The 21,020-nt window shown below is 37.6% G+C and overlaps 1 protein-coding gene across 5 annotated transcripts in view; it reads right to left on the minus strand.

The window, feature by feature from the left end:
* DOCK3 (dedicator of cytokinesis 3) overlaps positions 1–21,020 on the minus strand; it is a 675,444-nt gene that overhangs the window by 324,352 nt on the left and 330,072 nt on the right. For all 5 annotated transcript variants that reach the window (XM_073010128.1, XM_073010127.1, XM_073010126.1 and 2 more), the window contains exon 6: positions 5,526–5,674. In XM_073010128.1, the coding sequence (XP_072866229.1) occupies positions 5,526–5,674 (149 nt within the window). The remainder of the gene's footprint in view (positions 1–5,525; positions 5,675–21,020) is intronic.

Below are 21,020 nucleotides of genomic sequence, written 5' to 3' on the forward strand. Positions count from 1 at the left end.
ACATTTACTTGGTCTATGTACATCATCTCTAAGCACTTTGGGAAGTAGATAGTATTAGACCCATTTTCTAACAGAGGAAGCTGGGGCCCACTGAGGTTAACTAAGTGGCCTTAATATTAAAAGAGTGGAACTGGGCTTGTCTCAAGTTGGGTTGTTCTCATTCTTAACTTATGGTATTTCCATTATACCTGCTGTCTTTTTAAAAATAACTGTGAAAGTTATAATAAGTAATAATGGCTACAAGTGGTTGTAAAATCAATTTAGTCATAACTGTTTGAAAGATGACTGTGTGTCAAACATCAAACCAAAAGGAAACTGTCCACCAGGCATGAAAACAAATCCACTTTATTACTCAAATATGTTCACATAGTGCCTACCAAGTGCAGAGTGCAGGTTATAATGATAAGAAAAAATGCCAAAAGAGTGTCAGTGTAAGAGTGTGTGTTAGTCAGTCGACTGAACATAAACTTGACAGGACTTGGACAATACATACTTTAAACATAGCCAAGACATCCCAGACTGTGAACAGGGCAAGACACTGATCAGTGAGCACACCACCAGGTATGGGAAGAACCATAACTGCGAAATCATTGAAAATTTCTGCTAATTTCAGGTGTCCCAAAGTTGGAAAATATCAGTATATCCTTAAGGGTAAAGTACTAAGCCACAAACCTTTCTGGATCCTGGCTAAAAATCTACTTAGAGGAAACTCACTGGGGGATATTTTCTGCATATAACAAACTAAACTACTGTTTGTATATCTTACTCCAAAAGCAATTCCCTTGATGAGAGACATATACTAAGTGGGAAGAAAGAGATAGAGATGGGTTAGAATATGTAAAAATATGAGAAAGTAGAAAAGGGGAGGAGGAAGAAAAAATGACAGAGCGGGAGAAAGAGAGAATAAAAGAACCAGAAGTTTATATATATATACATATATAAATACATATATATGTATATAAGTGATTTGTGTTAAATTATTATTCGAAGAATAAAATATTTCTTAGGTATTTTTCTAAGACAGAGATCAATTAGGCTATGTCAGTTCTGGGTTAATGCAATTTTAACTTAGCTAGCTACTGTAATGATGAAATCAGAGACACAAGAAACTTAGCATCTTTAGAGAAGATGTTGAAAATATTAAGTTAAAATTACATCACTAGACAAATTATTTTAAAATTTATTTGGAGTGGATCTAATTAACTAATTCTCTATGTAAGACACTTGAGCAAAGATGATGACTAATTTGAACACAGCTTTATGCCCTTCTAGTATTGCAGTTCCTAAAAATATAAGAGCACAATGTAGTAAGTGCTGGTTTCTATTTGATACAATTTCATAATTTTTAGTTATGAAGTATCTACATATAGGCCAATAAGTTTAAGTCACATAAGTTTAATGTCTGAATATTCAAATTTTAGGGCAAATAAATAATTCCTAATCTCAGGAAACAAAATAAAAAATTGTTATCTAGATGTGGAGAGTTCCTCACTAAATTAAAACTCTAAATGAAAGATTACAGGACCAGGTCAGTTTCTATCCTTGGAAGTTCTAACTGAATGTTACTCAGATATACATCACAGGATATAACAGTATTCACACTTGCAGAACAGAACAAAGATCAAATAGCCTAACGACTAAAAATACTGGCCCAGGATGGAGTGCAGTGGCATGATCTCAGCTCACTGCAACCTCCGCCTCCTGGATTCATGCCATTCTCCTGCCTCAGCCTCCTGAGTAGCTGGGACTACAGGTGCCCACCATCATGGCCGGCCAATATTTTGTATTTTTAGTAGAGACGGGGTTTCACCGTGTTAGCCAAGGTGGTCTCCATCTCCTGAACTTGGCCTCCCAAAGTGCTGGGATTACAGGTGTGAGCCACCACGCCCAGCCAAGGCATAGTAGCATTTCATTGTAACAGTGCATGAAGTGAGACCATGTACTTGCCACAGTGATGTAGACATATTTAATCAATACACTACTAATAACAAATAGTAGTTGTGAAATAGATTCTGAAAAGGCAGAGCTATAATGTCTGTGTAAGAGCTTAAAGACATACGAGTTTAAAATCATATATTTAATTACATCAATTAAAACATTAAAATACATTTGGCAAACACTGACTCAACATGTTAATGTGCTAAACTTCAAGGTTTTATGGCATTTATAAAAGTGTGGTGGAACAAGAAGTGTGGAACTATCAGAATAAAATGGGAACAAAGGTTATAGTCATCTGTTCTCAGCTTTTGTGTGGAACAGTCTATTTTACATAACCTAATGGTATAAAATGACTTTGTTTTTACAATATGCCATCTTTTCTTTCAAAATAGGAAGAAAAATGTTTAAAAAGTAAGCTCAAGGAGAAACCAGAAAGAAGAGTCCTATCAGTTTTGGTGCGACATGTTTTGTCCTTTCAATAATGACACTCCTGCAAAGTTCTTATTTAGGTTTTTAAGTGACTATATTTTCCACTGAAGGAAAGGAGGAAACAAGAAAAAAAAAGGAAGACAGGGGTAGAGGGAAAGAAGTGCAAGGGGAGGAAGAAAGGGGAAAAAAAGAAAGAAGACGGAAAGTAGGGAAGGGAGAAAAGGAGAAATAGGAAAGAGGGAGAAGAAAAGTAGGGAGGGGAATGGAACTGTGTTTTTTACCTTCGCTTATTAAAATATGCATATACATACCCCTCCAACTCACAGACACAGACACAGACACACACACACACACACACACACACACACACACACACACAATTTCATTGAGAAAAAGTTAGTCATGAAATTGGAATAGCCCTGTAATTTACTGGGAGGTATTTATAATGTTCTGAGCCTTTTTCCAGTACAATTTGAACTTGTTTCTAAGCTATCATCTATATATTTTCAGATTTGATTGCAAAATCAGATTGGTTTGTTTTTCAAGTTTCATAATAAAGAGGTATAGGTACTCATAGTTCTGAAATAATTCTATTTACTGGAATCTATAGTGGCAGTTAAACTGCAACATAATGAATTACACATTTATTAGTGTCATCAATTCAAGTGTGACCAATTTGCTTGCCACACAGTAATGTTGTATTTGCAATTTCTGTATTCTTATCATTGACTTAAAAATAAAAACAGTGACATAATTTTATAACATAAAAATGTTTGCATTTGAAGAGGCAGAATCAGTAGCTATGCTGCACATCAACATACTGTATTTTACTAAATTTTTATCCCCCAAAGTTAGATTTAGAGAACACTGATCTATGGTACACCTAAATTCATGTTATATACTATTATAGAAGGTAGTCTGTGGTAGATGCCAAGCAATCCTACTAACAGTCATGAGAGGGTGTAATTAAACAAAACAAACAAGGATAGAATGTTGTGGCTTCAAAAAGGTCACAAATAACCAATTTAGTGTTACATTTTCTCTTTTCTACTGACGAACAGTAAGAATTTGGGTGTGATCCACTGTTTATTAGATTCCATGTCTCCTCTTTCCTGATTTATTCTACTTTGCAGGAGCACATCCTCAAGTCCCTTCTTAAGAAGGGGTCATGAGAGGTAACTTTTGTGCATTCCTGAATATCTAAAAATGGCTTTATGGCTTTGTGTTCCCTCTCACTTAATTAGATGGTTGGGTTTTTTAAAATAAAACTCTGGCTGGCAAATCATTTCCCTACAGAACTCTGAAGATATTATTTCATTATCTTCTAGCACCCAGTTAATGATAAAACTTTTGAGGACAGTATGATTCTTACACTTTTGTGAGAGGAACTATTTTTCTCTTTAAAACCCTGAAATAGTCTTCTCTTCATTCCTAGAATACTAAGGTATCTTAATGTGCCTCGCTGTGAGTTTTTTTTGTTTGTTTTGTTTTCCCATTTATTATAAGCATCTGGTGGGGTCCTTTCAATCTTAAGATTCCTGGTTTTTTTTGGCTCTGACAAATTCTCTATTATTCCTTTAGAATTTCCTCTGTTCTTTTTCTGGAAGGCAAAATGTTTGATATTGGACCTCCCTGGGTAGAGCCTTTGTATTGAACTTCTTTCCTCATGTATTGCCTATATATTTGTTTTATTTTCCTAGAGATTACATAAAATTTATCTTCTCTGAGTATTTTATTTTGGAAATTACATTCTCCATTTCTTTTACATGGCATCTTATTCTACATAATAGATCTTCTAGATTCTATTTGAGGATATTAAAGTGTTTTTGTTTTGTTTTATTTTAAAGTACTTTATCAATCTCAATTTGCTCTGGGGACAGTTTACTTTCTTTGGGCACAGGTGTTTTGTTAATCTTCTCTCTCTCTTTCCTGTAGAAGCGTTTCTTCAAACATCTGGTGATACTTGATTGTCCATTCAAACTTAAAAGACAGCAGAAGAAATGCAGAGTTTTTTGTACATGGGTAGGTGACTGGCAAGTTTCCCTTTCTGCTAAATGGGAGCAATCTGCTCATTATACTTTAAAGTCCTTAAATGCCAGAATGTGGAGGGTTTTGCAAAGTCCCAGTTCACACCCCTGTTGCCCAGTTTTCCAAGAGGAAATACCTGGCCAGGCTTTCTGCTCATTGATTGGGGTAGACTGTTCCCTAGACACTCTTTTAAGCCAAACCCTTTACAAAACTTCAAGGCCTATCCCACCTTCCATGATTCTGGAAGCTGTGAGGCAGACTGACTCTCTCATTAACTAAGGTTTCCTCCACATATAATGGACTTACTCTGTCATTAATCTTTCATCTACTTTCCGGCTTCCAGAAATGGGCTCATAGATCTCATTTATTGGTGGACCCCTCCCAAAAAGGATAAGGAGCTAAAGACACACGTTTAAATATACTTAAGGCAATGCATATTTTAAGTAGAGGTAACCTGGTCACTTAAAAGTTCAGTGGACCCAATTTTAAGAGAATGAGACAAAAGCACCTGACATTTATATCAATTATAAAATTATATCAATTATGGATATATCAATTATATCAATTGAAAATTATACCCTAACTTCCCATACCAAAGTCTTCAAATTGTACTTGGATGGCAATAGCAAATCATAGTCATTTCATATATGCAAGACTATTACTGAATGACAAGGTAGTTAAAAATATTCTGAAGTACAAATGTAGACAGTTTCCATTTGTAGGTTATGCTCATTCAGATTCATTGTATGGCTATAAAATGTAAAGGACACCAAATTCACATTTGAAGAAAGCACTAAAAATTTTTTTAAGTGTATTCTGATTAGGAGGTATAGAATCAAGAAATCTGAGGTCAAAGAAATTTAACTTTATAGGATAATCTAGTCGTATTATTTACCTCTTCTTTCCAGAAGCAAAAACAGAGGCTGAAAGAGGTTCAGCAACTAGAACCAGTGAGTACCCTTTGCTAACTAGGACAAACAACTGTTCCTACCAAAAATGATAAAAGCTTAGTGAATAATGTAACATCGTCTTCAAATCATTAAAGAGAAGCTTTGTATAGGTGCAAACTCCCTGAAGAGTGAGTTACCACAAGTGAAACTTAGAGATACCCAAACAATTTTCATACTTACTCATTACCCCAGTCCAGGCGCACGGTGATGTGCCGCTTAACCTCCCGCACCTGATCCTGAGTCAGGTGACCAGACAGTAGCTGCCTTCGCAGGTCAATAAGTTCATTCATCACATGGCGTAGTTTGTAGAAAAGATCTACTTTGTGTTTCTGAAAGGGCATTTTTGGTGTTGGATGAAATACAAGAGATATGGAAAAGGAATGAAAAGAAAAAGAGAAATAGTTAAACTGTGAATAGTGCTCACTTCTCTGAACCACTAAGGTAATATAAAGAGGAACTTAATTTTAAAGTCTGAAAGTCATTACCTCCTTCTATCCAAAAATCTCTACATAGTGACATCTAAGAAAGTAACATAATTGATCTGGATCACGCAAAAGTAGCATTTATCTCTACCACATCCTAGATTATTCACTTCTTTAGGAAATCAAAGTTACTAAACTTAGAACAGAATGTTACACAGGAGCCCAGAGCTGTTTTCCCTCATAGAAATTGCAGTTCACATAAAAGCAAAAATTTCAACCATCCAGTAATAACTCTGGTTTCTCCAGGAGGGATATCCAAGTTGGGAGAGGAAGAATCATTTGCCCTATTTTGAAGCAACTGAAGTTTCAATATAAAGCCACAGTCCCTGGAGTGAAATTCACTCCTGATTTCTAGGCCTCATCTAATTTTCTAATTAGCTTTTCTAAACAGTGTGTCGTTCCCCGACTCCCTTTGGTGTAACAGATTTCCAGTCTTTTCCCTTTAATAAAAATTGTCACCTTTGTATAAGAGTTAAATGGAAACATCTTAACAAACTTAATTATGGACATTATAGTGGTTTTAACCTTAAAAGGAGAAAAATGTAAGTGTCATGAGAACAGATGCTCAGAAAAAAGATGTACTTAAAAATAACGTATGAATTTAAAAACTCAAGTCCTATTTGCTGATACGTGAAATCTTGATTTTAGAATCTTTTGGTTTCCGTATAATTAAAATTCTTGGGATGTAACCGATCTATAAATAACGCTTCTGAAGGCAGATTAAGATGTTAGTAAAATATCTGTATGAGATTTACCCTAAAAAAAGATGTTTGCCAAAATAAGCTCAAGTCAAAGAAGCTATAAATAAAATTAGCTACAAAGCAAATCACAAAACAGTAGAATCAGCCAGTGTTTTGAGGTGGCAGTGACCTTATAATGAAAGCATTTAGAATATCACACTACTTAGAAATCATCTAATGTGACTTTTTTCTATTAAGAGAGAGGATCTCACTCTGTCTCCCAGGCTGGAGTGCAGTAATATAATCATAGCTCACTGCAGTCTCCATCTCCTGGGCTTGAGCAATATCCCAATTCAGTCTCCTGAATGGCTGGGATTACAGGCCTGGCTAATGTTTTCTGTTTGTTTGTTTGGTTGGTTTTTTTTTTTTTTTTTTTTTTTTTGAGATAGGGTATTGATAAGTTGCCCAGGCTGATCTCAAACTCTCAGGCCTAAGTAATCCTCCTGCCTCAGCCCCCTAAAATGCTGGGATTAGAGGCATGAGCCACCATGCCCGGCCCCATTAGACTTTTAAAGATCCATCTTAAAGAGAAATTATTTTAAACTAGAAGATGTTAGGAATCATACACTCTAACTTCTCCTTTCTTTAACCGATGAAGAAAAGTTAAGCATCCTGATGGTACACAATGCTGGCAAAAGGTGAGAACTCACAAATTCCTGCCAGCTCAAAAATCAGCAAAGCCCAAGCAAACTATATCATCTGGAAAACTGGAATCTTGAAGATTAAGCAATAAAGGCAATGTGATATTTGTTTCCAACACAAACATTTCTTATTGATAAAACAAAGTCACCTGTTTAAGTATAAAACAGAAAGTTTGAATCATTTTTTCCCATCAAAGCCTATATGATAGTGCATTGCATGTACACATCCACAAGCATTCATTCATTCATCCAATTAACAGATGCTTGTGCGGACCTGCTGAGTTCTAAAACCTTGTTGCAATCAAAAGTCCCTGCTCTCATGGCACTTTCGTTCTAGAGAGCAGGCAATAGGCAAGTCATTAATGATGGTAATAAATCATAAAAAAAATCAGAGTGGCCAAGGGTAGGCTGGTTGGGGAATTGGGGAAGGTACTGCTTTAGGTGGAGTTGTCAGGGAAAGACTTTTTGGGAGCTGAATTTTGAGAATACAACTGAATGAAGTAAGGTGGCAACATTTAAGGAAACTGGGGACGTTTTTCAGGCATAAGAAATAAGTGTAAAGGCCTTGAGGTGGAAGTCAACGTGGCATGCTCAGGAAGAACAGGGTAAGTGTGTCTTGAGCGAAGTGAACAAAGGGAAGAACGATGACACAGAGAGGCGCATGGACCAGGTTAAATGGAGATTTTGTAAACCACCTTTAGGGCTTTGGCTTTTATTCTAAGCAAGATGGGAAGTCACTGGAGATTTGGAGAAGAAGAGTGATGTGTAAGTCTTGAAAGCATCACTCTTGAGTGCTCTATTGAAGATAAACCATAAAAAGGCAAAGAGGAAGGCAGGGATTCTAGTCAGGAGGCTATTTAGTGCAACAATTTACAGCATAACAGCTGCTTGGATGAAGGTAAGAATGCTGATGTTAAGAAGGGCTTGGAGTTTTGACATGTTTTGTAGGTAGAGGTGTCAGAATTTGCTGACAGACTAGATGTGGGTTATGAACAGTATCATTTGCGAAAACTAATTAAAAGTAATGTGGGGTGGGTGGGGGTGTGTGTGTGTGGTTTTTTTTCCAGCCGAGTCTAATGAAGTATCACTCTTGTTTTGTGGCCTGGAAAGCATGTCTGGAAGAAGGAAACTAAGTTTAATTTTGGACATGCTAAGTCCGACACTGATTTCCAACATTCAGAGGTTAGGAAAGTGAGAAGTATTTAGCAGAGGAAACCAAGAAGGAGTAAGCAGTGAGGTGAGAGGAAAAGCAGGAGAGTATGTGTCATGAAAGCCAAATGAAAATTGGATTTTAAGGAGGACTTTGTCAAGTGCATTGGCGGGCGGTTAAATACATATGAACTTAGAATTGGCCAGGGGATTTGGCATTGTGGTGGCTGTCACTGACCTCTACAGGAACAGTTTCAATGAAATTGTTGGAGTGAGTTTGAGTGAGATGGTGAGAGGAAGAAGTGGAGAAAGAGCACAGACAACTCTTTTGAAGAATCTGCAGTAACTAAAAGCAGAGAAATGAGGTAACAGAATGTGACTGTGTGGTTAAGGAAGGGTTTTTTAAAGATTTGACAAAATTTCAAACTAAATTTTGAAGGGAGTAATCTAGTAGAGAGAGAAAATGTGATGACGCAGCTGTTAAATCCTTGAGTAGACATAAAGAGATGGATCCTGGGGGAAAAAGGGGAGGGTTTGATTTAGGTAAGAGGCTTGATACTCTGTGTCACCTATTTCCTCACAGAGCGGAAAGATACAGAATATGGGTAGTGAAACAGGTAGCTGGTAGATCTGGTAATAAGAGAACTAAAATTTTTCTCTGACTGCCTTATTCCCAGAGAAATAAAAAGCAACATCATAAGCTGGGAGTGAATAGAGTGGGAAGGGGTATTTGAGATTTGAGAATAGAGGAAACAATATAAAACAGTCTCTTATGGAGTGGTAAATCGAATTGACCGGAAAGTTAGTTTCATTGCTAGGTAGTTTTGAGATTTGTGAAAACTAATTAAAAGTAATGTGGGGTGTGTGTGTGTGGTTTTTTTTTCTAGCCAAGTCTAATGAAGTACACTGATACTGAGGCATCATGTGTATTCACGTACATATGTGCTATGGTCCAAATGTCTGTGCTTCCCCCTCAACAAATTCATACGTTGAAATCCCAACCCTCAAGGAAATGGTATTAGGAGGTGAAACTATTTGGGAGATGATTAGGTCATAAAGGCCAAGCCCTCATGAATGGGATTAGTGCCCTTATAAAATAGGCCCAAAGGCATTATCCTAAGAAAATTAATGCAGAAACAGAAAAACAAACACCGAATGTTCTCATTTACAAGTGGGAGCTAAACACTGGGCACTCATGAACATAAAGAAAACAGCAACAGACACTGGGGACTATTAGAGGTGGGGAGAGGGTGAAGTACAAGGGTTGAAAAAATTACCTGTTAGGTACTATATTCACTACCTGTGCGAGGGGATTATTCGTATCCCAAATGTCAGAATCATGCAATATACCTATGTAACAAACCTACACATGTACCCCCGGATCTACAAGAAAAGTTAAAATGATTTTATACATATATACATATATATGTAATTATTTTATACATATATATGTATACACACAAATTTCCTATTAATATTTAATTAAATATTTGTATTTATTACCTTAAAAAATAAAATAGGCCCAAAGGGAAGGTTTTTTCATCCCCTCTCCCACGTGAAGCCATAGCAAGAAGGTGCAAACTATGAGGAAGCGGACCCCCACCAGACACTGAATCTGCCAATTCCTTGATCCTGGACTTCTAGGCCTCCAGAAATGTGATAAATAAACTTCTGTTGCTTATAGACTGCTCAACTTAGAAAATTTTGTTATAGCAGCCCAACAAACTAACATGGCATATATGTATTATCTATGTGAATATTAATGCATATACATGTACATATACACACATATACATAAATGCACAATACACATATACAATATCTATGCCACATATGCACACATACAGTATCTATGCAAGAATATACAAATGCAGTTTTTTAAGACATTGTACATGTTTTTTTTAATCAAGAGCTTCACAGATTGCATTTTCCAAAGACAACTACAATATCTCCCATGCCAAGTGGTCTTTTGCAATAATGTCACTTTGATACTCTTCCAGCATGACATGGAGTCTATTTCTCCACAGTTTTGAATCTGGGCAGGCCCTGAGAATGCTCTGACCAACAGACATGGCAGCAGTGAGCTAGGCCAGTTCTCAGCCTTTAACTAATCTGGCTGCTTCTGATTCCTGCATTTTGGAATGCATGTTCTTGGCAGCTGGGGCCATAAGTAAGGAGTTTCAATGGTGTGAGTGAGCAGTCTTGGATACCTAGCACCGCTGAGCCTTCAGAGGACTACAGCCCCTACCAATATTCAACTGCAACAGAATGAGAAATCCTAAATGAAAAGTGCACAACTGAGTTCACTATATCCAGAAAAGAATGAAAAATATAGTTATTTTAAGCCACTAAGCTTTGGATGGTTTGTTATGTAGGTAATTGAAACAATTACACAATTTTTTACAATAGAAAATCAGTGTTTCCAAATACATGAAAATGAAATTACTTGCCCTACACCAATTGTGTAAAGATGCACAAAGAATGAAATGGATTAAGTAAAGCAGCACTGTTATTATAACCAATGTGGTGTTAATTTCTTTTTCCAGGTCAACCTAATGACCTCTCTGACCAGAGACCCTAGCAGCAGAGGCTCCACCAACATTGCTCCAACACCACACTGTGTTCTTGGGTTTGTTAGCATAAGACAGTATATATCACTCAAGGTGAGCAATCTGGGTGACTAGCACGAGAGCATACATTCACCTAGAATCATTTGATGCCACAAAACAGCTGAATACCTCACTCAGGATAAACAATCCTTTTCTACTTAGAGACCTGTTCCTCAGTGGATTAAAATAACAGTATAATTAGGTTGGCACTACAGGTTTTGTTTTCTGGCACAATCATCCCTATTTCCTGTCACTGCTAAAATAAAAGGAAAATTCCATGAGGAGGAGGTTGGGCAGAAAAAACCTGTATAGCTCATCTTAGCAACACATCCAGCCTCTCCAAAAACTCTACAGGCTAGTATTTGTCAAGATCAGTCACAGATTATTTGGAAAGTACACTGAATAGTCACCAGAAACCATAAATTTAGAATGATTAAACTACTTTACAAACACACGCCAAGTACAATTTGCCTCATTGTTGTGAAACAATCCCTGGAGCTCTGCAGAAAACAAGAATACGTTTTAGTGCTTGTGTTTTAAAGATAATTTTTGCTAAATTATTTTTAACCCAGTATGGAAAGAAAGGTTATGCCACAGTGATGCCTCTAAGTCAGTAAATGAGCAAAGTTGTAGGGCATTCACCAGAAAGTATATTACCTTTATTTTAAAACTACATATGCTTAAAGACCAATTAATATAAACTAACACAGCATCATAAAAATCTAATTAAAGAAAAATGACATCAGAAATACTGCTCTCCTCAAAGAGAATAGTGTCCTGCCATGAGTACTAAAAACTTTATATCAAAATCAATTTAATGGAAGCTAAACATTGCATTTAAATTTCAAGTTGCTGTGGGAAGATTACCAGATCTCCCCTATTTTACATTTTCTTTTTGAATATTCCTTTATTTATACATAAGTAGATGGGTTTTTCCTCACTTTCTTTTTAACAAATTAACCATTAAGAACTTGGGTTTATTCAAAACTCCCAAAACAGCATTCTTTTTTCATTACTACTAATAATCAAGTCTCTTCTCATGAAGTAACCTCTAATCCTATTCCAAATGTTTTCTTATATTCCGAAACTCAACCCAATATAATGAAAAAATTTCTAGACTGCAGTAGTTGGAACCCTAATGACCTTTATGTCAAAAATACCTTTAAACGGCCGGGCACGGTGGCTCATACCTGTAATCCCAGCACTCTGGGAGGCTAAGGCGGGTGGATCACGAGGTCAGGAGATCGAGATCATCCTGGCTAACACTGTGAAACCCTGTCTCTACTAAAAATACAAAAAATTAGCCAGGCGTGGTGGCGGGTGCCTGTAGTCCCAGCTACTCAGGAGGCTGAGGCAGGAGAATGGCACGAACCTGGGAGGCAGAGCTTGCAGTGAGCGGAGATCGCACCACCGCACTCCAGCCCGAGGCACAGAGCAAGACTCCATCTCAAAAGATAGATAGATAGATAGATAGATAGATAGATAGATAGATAGAGAGATAGATAGATAGATAGATAGATAGATAGATAGATAGATATTTTTTAAAATACCTTTAAATCCAGGAATCTAAATTTTCATTTTAGGTTGCCGAACAACATAGAAACTGAGTAAAAAAGAGACATTTTTGTGAAACAAAACAGTACTTAAACCCAACTAATTAACACTGATTTTCAAGCACATATTTTCAACAAATGAAAACGCAAAGAAACAATATGAAAATTCTTTTTCTCTTCACTAATATGAGGAAGTACCTATACAATATCTATTTCCTTGGCACACACATCTAACTCCTCCACATTTCAAGGGTCACGATGTCATCCTCACTCTACCCCCAGCCCAAATACATCCTCCATTATAGAGCTGATATTCCAAATAACAAACAGCGTTATAGCTCTATTCCTCTCTTACAACACACATATTTGCAGAAGAGCTAAGATTTGTAAAAATATTTCTATTCCACAGAGCAGATCTTCATAAGAAAGGAACAACACCAAAGGTAGAAAGGTACAAAAAATATTAGAGATATGAAAATGGAGGCTGTAGTTGCTGAAGTCATCCATTCATGGATGGACAGATGCCAAGTGAAGGGCATCCATTCACAATACTGAACAAGGGAGACTTACCTAACAGTGAGCAGTAAACAGCTGAGGCGTTCTCAGGCTCACAGTCATTCCTACTACACAGGATAGATCAAATCTCTACTTAAAGTCAGTCCTTAATGTGTCCATAGGCATCTCTTCTTAGGGAGATGAATAAAAAGCCAGCCTCAATCTTTCCTATGTACAACTACCCACTCTACCAAACATTAAAGGTGAAAGCTGGAAAGCAGATGACTTGTCATAGAATAGAAAACTAAAAAGCCCTAAGAGTAGGGTGGAGGAAGACAAGTGAGGAGGGTGGGAAATAGGGAAGAAATCAATAAGACATAGCAAGCGTCTTACTTCTGGAGGTATCAGAAACCTCTGAAGCCTAGAAGTATTATCAGAAACCTCTGACGTATTATCAGAAACTTCTGAAGAAACCTAGAAGTAAACCTATTATCAGAAACCTAGAAGTATTATCAGAAACCTCTGAAGCCTAGAAGTATTATCCCCCTTTACCCCCAACCCCTGCCCACTGCCCTTTCCACATCGAGCTCCCCAAATTTTAACAACCAGGCTGATACCTTCATATGAAAAAGAACGGAGAAGATTCCTCTTTAGGAAAACTCAGCCCAGGGGAAAAGATCCAGAAATATTAACAGCTGCTCTACCTTTTCCCACGAAAAGCCAAGCCCTATTCTAATCCCTCTAAAGTAATGTTCACCAATTGATAAATACTAGCCCAATTCACAGAGCTTTCTGTCAACATTTTAATGTCTCATTCTTAAATATGAATGGACAAAGAACACCATATAATAAGGAAGGCTTCCAACACGAAGGGACCAAAACAATCAGAAAAATAGATATTGGAGGAAACAGACATAATGACAAGAATAAAAGAAAATTTCAAAGAAACAATAATATTTTATAAGACCATAGAAATTATAACACATTCATCCAAAGAAGAATAGGGCATAATAAAGGGGCATAACACCCAAAACCCAAAAGGGCTTTTGGAAGTTAAAAGCAGGGTAGTTGTAATTTAATATTTAAAAAACAGTAAAATAATAAAACACAAAATTGAGGAATCCTGCCTGAAAGTAGAATGAAAAGGTAATGCAATCCAATAGATAAATGGGAGACAAAATGTAAAAAAATTAGTGAATCATTTGAAGATGTTCAATTCTAATCAAAGGGTTCCAGGAAGAGAGGACTGTGAAAACAAAGAGGAAGGAAGTATCGAAAAACTAAATACAAATAAAATGTCCCAGAATTGAAAGAAATTAGCTTTTAGGCTAAAAGAATTGGCTGATTAGCCAGAATTACCAATGAAAAAAATCTAACTACATCAAATCATTGTAAAATTTCAGAACACTGGGGCAAAGAGATAATACTAAATTTTTCATAAAAAACAACTTGTCAATAAAAGGATCAGGAACTAGAAGGGCATTGGGACAGGACATGGAACATCTCAGCAACACTGGAAGCTAGAAAATAATGAACCAATGCTTTTAAAATTCTTCATCTTATTTGTAACAAAGAAGTATATATCCAGCCAAACTATCAATCAAAGGTAAGGGTAAGCTAACACATTTTAAATATGTAAAACCTCAGAAATAAAAATTATCCCACACACTTTTTTTTTTTTTTTTTTTTTCTCTTCAGGAAGCTATGGGAAAAGTGCTTCACCAAATGAGGAAGTTAACCGTTAACCAAGAATTAAAGCAACACTGACTTAACCTAAGAGACAAAGGGACCTAGGAGAGAAGCGAAGAAAATTCTCAGGTTAGAGTAACAAAGAGGGTGGCAGGGTCCATGCAGGATATAATTGAGAAAAAAAATTCAACTGATAAAATACCTGAAGTTCTTGAACCTAGTCAAAGATTTTCATTTATGCCACAAGATTGAAACATAGAAAACAGAGGAAATAAAGCAAATTAAAAAGGAGAAACAATTATTAACTATAAGAAAAACAAAGTTACACAAGAAAGGAAATGTAACCTTAATTCACTATATGTGAAGTGGCTACACAGACACCGTAACAACTAAACACTGGTTCAAAACATGGTGATACAGCCGGGCATGGTGGCTCATGCCTGTAATCCCAGCACTTCAGGAGGCCGAGGCAGGTGGATCACGAGGTCAGGAGATCGAGACCATCCTGGCTAACATGGTGAAACTCCATCTCCAGTAAATATACAAAAAATTAGCTGGGAGTGGTGGCTGGCGCCTGTAGTCCCAGCTACTCGGGAGGCTGAGGCAGGAGAATGGCATGAGAAGAGATGGCACCACTGCACTCCAGCCTGGGGGACAGAGTGAGACTCCGCCAGACGGGGAAAAAAAAAATAGTGATACAACTAGTTTGGAAGTACTGAAAGGGTAAAAGTATGTATGTAGGGACAAGAGCATTCGGAGCTTAATTCCTATCTTCTATAATAAGGAGATCACTGAACTATAACTTAAATAGAAAAATCAAGATATACATTAAAATAACTATTTAAAAATGTAAAATACCAGAAGAAACAGCTAAAAGGGCTTTAAAAATGTGGAGTGAGAATCAGGAATGGGGAGAAATAGGGCCAGGAATTTAAAGCTATTTGTTCAATACCAAGTAGTCTGTAATACATGACTTAAAAATCCATATATACATATATCTTTGACTTTTTTAAAAGATGAAACTGAGTAATTCTTACCTCCTCCATCCTCCACCCCAATTGGGTTGCTACGGGTCACAAAGTTAAGCAGAATCTCAATTTAGCCCTCACTGCTATTTATTACTTTAAATAAATAGAACCAGCCAAATCTGCACTAGTGCAATGATCCCTCTCAGAATCAACACAAAAGCTAGAGCATTTATACATCTCATTCCTAGAGTGGATGAGAAATGACACACATTTCACAGCAAAAGAATGCTCTAGGGAAAGCTCTGTCTCTTCATTACATATAGCATCTGTCCCTTCACAGCTTTCACATTGGTGACAGTACATACAAGGCAGAAATGATACTAGCTACCCTGCCAACCAAGCCCCTACAAGATCTGAGTCTCCCTGCTAAGGCAAAGAAAGGAAAAAAGCGGAAGGTGCATACTGGCATGCAAACTCTAGAGATGCAGCAGGCTCAGTCCTTTCACACGAAAAGAGCTGAAATTCCAAGGGCATCCAGGAATTCTCTATTAAAGGCATTATTTTGCGTTAACTCCTACCTCTAGTTTAGTCCATTCATTCATTCATTTTTTAGACAGGGTCTTGCTCTGTTGCCTAGGTTGGAGTACAGTGGCACAATCACGGCTCACTGCAGTCTTTACTTCCCAGGCTCCAGTGATGCTGCCACCTTGGCCTCACGAGTAGCTGGGACTATACGCATACCATGCCCAGCTAAATTTTTGTATTTTATAGAAACAAGGTCTTGCCATGTTGCCCAGGCTTGTCTTGAACTCCCAGGTTCAAGCGATCCACCCGCCTTGGTCTTTTAAAGTGCTAGGATTACAGGCCTGAGCCACTGCACCCAGCCTACTCTAGTCCTTTTAAATGACTGTCTTACCTCGTGAAAAAAGAAAGCTGAGAACTTCAAACAAACCTGTGAAATTTATCCAGATCATTTCCTGCCTTCCTACTACTCATCCTTTCTCTGGAGTTTCATAATTCTTTAATATAAAGATAATAGAGCATAGTGGGTGATATAGTTCAAATGCCCCCTCCAAATCTCATGTTGAGATGTAATCCCTACTATTGGAGGTGAGGACTAGTGGCAGGTGTTTGGATCATGGGGTGTAGCCCTCATGAATGGCTTAGCCCCATCCCCTTGGTGATGAGTGAGTTCATGTAAGATCTGATTGTTTAAAAGTGTATGGCACCTCTCCCACCACCTTGCTCCCACTCTTGCCATGTGATGTGTCTGCTCCCATTTTGCCTTCTGACACGAGTAAAAGCTCCTTGAGGCCTCCTCAGAAACTGAGCAAATACAAGGCCATGCTCGTACACCCTGCAGAACTGTGAACCAATTAAACTTCTTTCTTTATAAATTACCCAATCTCAGATATTCCTTTACAGCAACGCAAGAATGGCCTAACACAGTGGGAAAGGGTATTGGCTTTAGAGCCAGAATGGTTGGTTTTCTACCTCAACTCTGCCAACTACAGTACCTTAGGTAAATTTACTAACTACTTGTGTGCCTCAATTGGCTCATCCCTTTACAAAAAGAAAAAAGAATAAGGTCATCTACCAAGGATTATTACAGGGGTTAACTGTGCCTAGTACCCAGTAAGGGCTCTGTGATTGTGACTATTACCACATTCCTTGACTTCCCTCCAAAAGACACTCTGCTCTGAGCCTGGCTCCCAAACATCAGCAAGTCTTCTAGTTGTGTTTCCAGGACACCACATCTGGCCTTTGCTGTTGAGTCTCACGTGCACCTCTCTAATAATAATCCCTTTCAACTTCCTACAGGTAACCATCTTCTTAATTAGTATCCTTTTGTTCCTTTAAATTTAACTACTTAATATATCCCTTTAAAAATTGTTTTATCTATTTTTTAAAACTTTATATGAAGAAATTCTGTACCCTCTTAAGTCAACCTTTACTTTTGAAGAAGATGTTACTCTGAATAAGGTAGACAGAAACTATTTATCATTTTTTTCTCAAAACTGAAACAAATAAATTGAGCATTACTAAGTCCTAGACCCAAACCCAAGGAACTGCCATCAAACTGTTACATCACAAAGTGTAAAACCAAAAATTTAATAAGAATTAAAACATTTTCACTTGTTATTTTCATTAAAATATATGTGGTTATCTATACTCATATAATGCTATATGTGATGGTTAATGTGTTAACTTGACTGGGCTAAGGGATGCAGAAATATCTAGTAAAACATTACTTCTGGGTACTTCTGGAAGAGATTAGCATTTGAACTAGCAGACTGAGTAAAGAAGAACTAATATGGATGGGTATTATACAACATGCTGAAGGCCTGAGAAGAATAAAAAGGCAGAGGAAGGTCAATTCACTCTCTGCTTGAGCTGAGACATTGATCTTCTCCTGCCCTCCATTTGCCTCTCATTTCTCAGGTTCTGACTCAGACTGAATTATACCACTGGCCTTCCCGGTTTTCCAACTTGCAGACAGAAGATCATGGAACTTCTTGCCCTCTATAACAGTGTGGGCCAATTTCTAGACTAAATCTCCTTTTATGTATGTATCTATATATATCCTATCGATTCTGTTTCTTTGGAGAACCCTAATGTGCTATAATTCTATAAATCTCCTGTATCAATTGGCCTGCTGATGTTTACTGAACAGAATATTAGTTTTAAGCCACATAAAAATATTATTATTTAATCTGGACTGGAGTGTAGTGGTGCAATCACAGCACACTGTAGCCTCAAACTCTTAAGCTCAAGTGATCCTCCCACTTCTGCCTCCCGAGTACCTAGGACTACAGGTATGTACAACAATGTGCAGGTAATTTAGTTTTTGTTTTTGGTAGAGACAGGGTCTAACTGTGTTTCCCAGGCTAGTCTCAAACTCCTGGCCTCAAGCAATCCTCCCACCTCAGCCTCCTCAGTAGCAGGGATTACAGGTATAAGCTACCACAGCCAGCTTATTCTTTTCAATCCAGGAACATGAAATATCTTTCCCATTTGTTTGTTTGAATTTCTATCATCAAAGTTGTATTTTTTTTTATTGCAGGGATCTTCAATTTCCTTGGTTAATTTCACTCCTAAATATTTTATTCTTTTTGATGCTATTATAAATGGGATTTTCTTAATTTCAAATAGTTCTTTATTACAGACATGCAGCTGATATTTGTGTGTTGATTTTCTATCCTGCAACTTTACAGAATGTGTTTATTAGTTCTAATATTGGGGTTTTTTTTTGGTGTGTGTGTGTGGACCTGTTAGGGCTTTCTACACATAAGGTCATGTTTCTGAAAACAAGAGATAATTTTTCTTCTTCCTTTCTGATGTGAATACCTTTTATTCTTTTTCTTGTCTATTTGTTCTGGCTAGGACTTTCAGTATAGGCTGAACATCCCTAATCCAAAAATCCAAAATGCTCCAAAATTCTAAAATTTTGAGCACCAATATGACATTACAAGCGAAGAATTCCACACCTAACCCCATATGATGGGTCACAGGCAAAACACTGGTACAGAACAGTTTATTTAGTGTCCCCAAAAGAAAACTGATCTATAAAGTTAGCTAGCCATTTAAAAAAGGAACCAGCATAATGCCTCCTCATCCCTACAGGACCAACTTCCAGGTCCCTCAACTGCTTCTGGTATTTCTTCTCACCAAAACAATTAAAATACAGTATACAGTAATCTTCTTTTTCTTTATTCCTTTCTGAGACAGGGTCTCACTCTTTCACCCAGGCTGGAGTGCAGTGGTACAATCTCAGCTCACTGCAATCACCACCTCCCAGGCTCAAGCGATCCTCCCCCGCCTCAACCTTCTGAGGAGCTGGGACTACAGGCATGCATCACCACAACTGGCTAATTTTTTAATGTTTTGTAAAGACAAGGTCTTGCCATGTTGCCCAGGCTGGTCTCAACCTCCTGAGCTCAAGGAATCTGCCTGCCTGGCCTCCCAAAGTGCTGGGATCACAGGCATGAGCCACGGCGCCTAGTCTACAGTAACCTTTTAATCAAAACACAGTATTGTAAGGAGAGACTGAAAGCCTGCCACTGTTTGTTGTTGCTGTTGTTTAAAAGCTGATACAGGTATTCTGGTGATTCTGCTGTACTGGTCAGTTACCCTGAACACATTATTTTCCATTGTATTAATGGTGTGTCATAGTTTTTACTGTTAAGTACTTACGTGTAAGTTTAAGAAAATAATTGCTTATTGCTAGCATATAAATTCAGAGTCAGGAATAATGACAACACCAAACAATCCAGACTACCCACATGGATGGCTGAGATAATGGCACCTTTGCTTCATGAAGGTTTGACGTAAACAAACTTCGTTTCCTGCATGAAATTATTTAAAATATTATACAAAGTTACCTTCAGGCTATGTGTATAAAGTATATACTAAACATCAATGAATTTCATGTTTAGAAATTCTAAAATTTCTTGGGGTCCCATCTCCAAGATATCTCATTACATATATGCAAATATTCCAAAGTCCAAAAAATTCCAAAACACTTGTAGTCTCAAGCATTTCAGATAAGGGATATTCAACCTGTACTGTGTTGAATAGTGGCAAGAGTAGGCATCCTTATCTTATTCCTGATCTTAAAAGAAAACTATTAGCTCTTCAGCACTGCGTATGAATGATATAAGCTGTGAGGCTGTCATACATGTAGCCTGTATTGTGCCGAAGTACATTCACTGTATTCTTAATTTGTTGAATTCGTTGAGACAGTCTCGCTCTGTCGCCCAGGTAGGAGTGCAGTGGCTGGATCTCAGCTCACTGCAAGCTCCGTCTCCCGGGTTTACGCCATTCTCCTGCCTCAGCCTCCCGAGTAGCTGGAACTACAGGCACCCGCCACCTCGCCCGGCTAGTTTTTTGTATTTTTTAGTAGAGACGGGGTTTCATCGGGTTAGCCAGGATGGTCTCGATCACCTGACCTCGTGATCCGCCCGTCTCGGCCTCCCAAAGTGCTGGGATTACAGGCTTGAGCCACCTCACCCGGCCTTTTTTTTTTTTTATCATGAAAGAATGCTGGATTTTGTCAAATGTTTTCCTCCCATCTATTGAGATGATCATGATTTTTATCCTTAATTCTGCCATTGTGGTATATTGCATCAATTAATTTGTATATGTTGAGCCATATTTGCATCCCAGGATTACTTGGTTTGATGTATGATCCTTTTGGTGTGCTGCTGAATTCAGTTTCTGAATACTTTTTTGAGGGTTTTTGCATCTATGTTCTTAGGAATAGAGGCCTGAAGTTATCTTTTCTTTTAGCGTCTTTGTCTTGCTTTGGTATCATGGTGATGCTGGCCTCATAAAATGAGTTGGAAGTGC

Source organism: Chlorocebus sabaeus, chromosome 22, assembly GCF_047675955.1.
Source record: "Chlorocebus sabaeus isolate Y175 chromosome 22, mChlSab1.0.hap1, whole genome shotgun sequence".
Classification (NCBI taxonomy): Eukaryota; Metazoa; Chordata; class Mammalia; order Primates; family Cercopithecidae; genus Chlorocebus; species Chlorocebus sabaeus.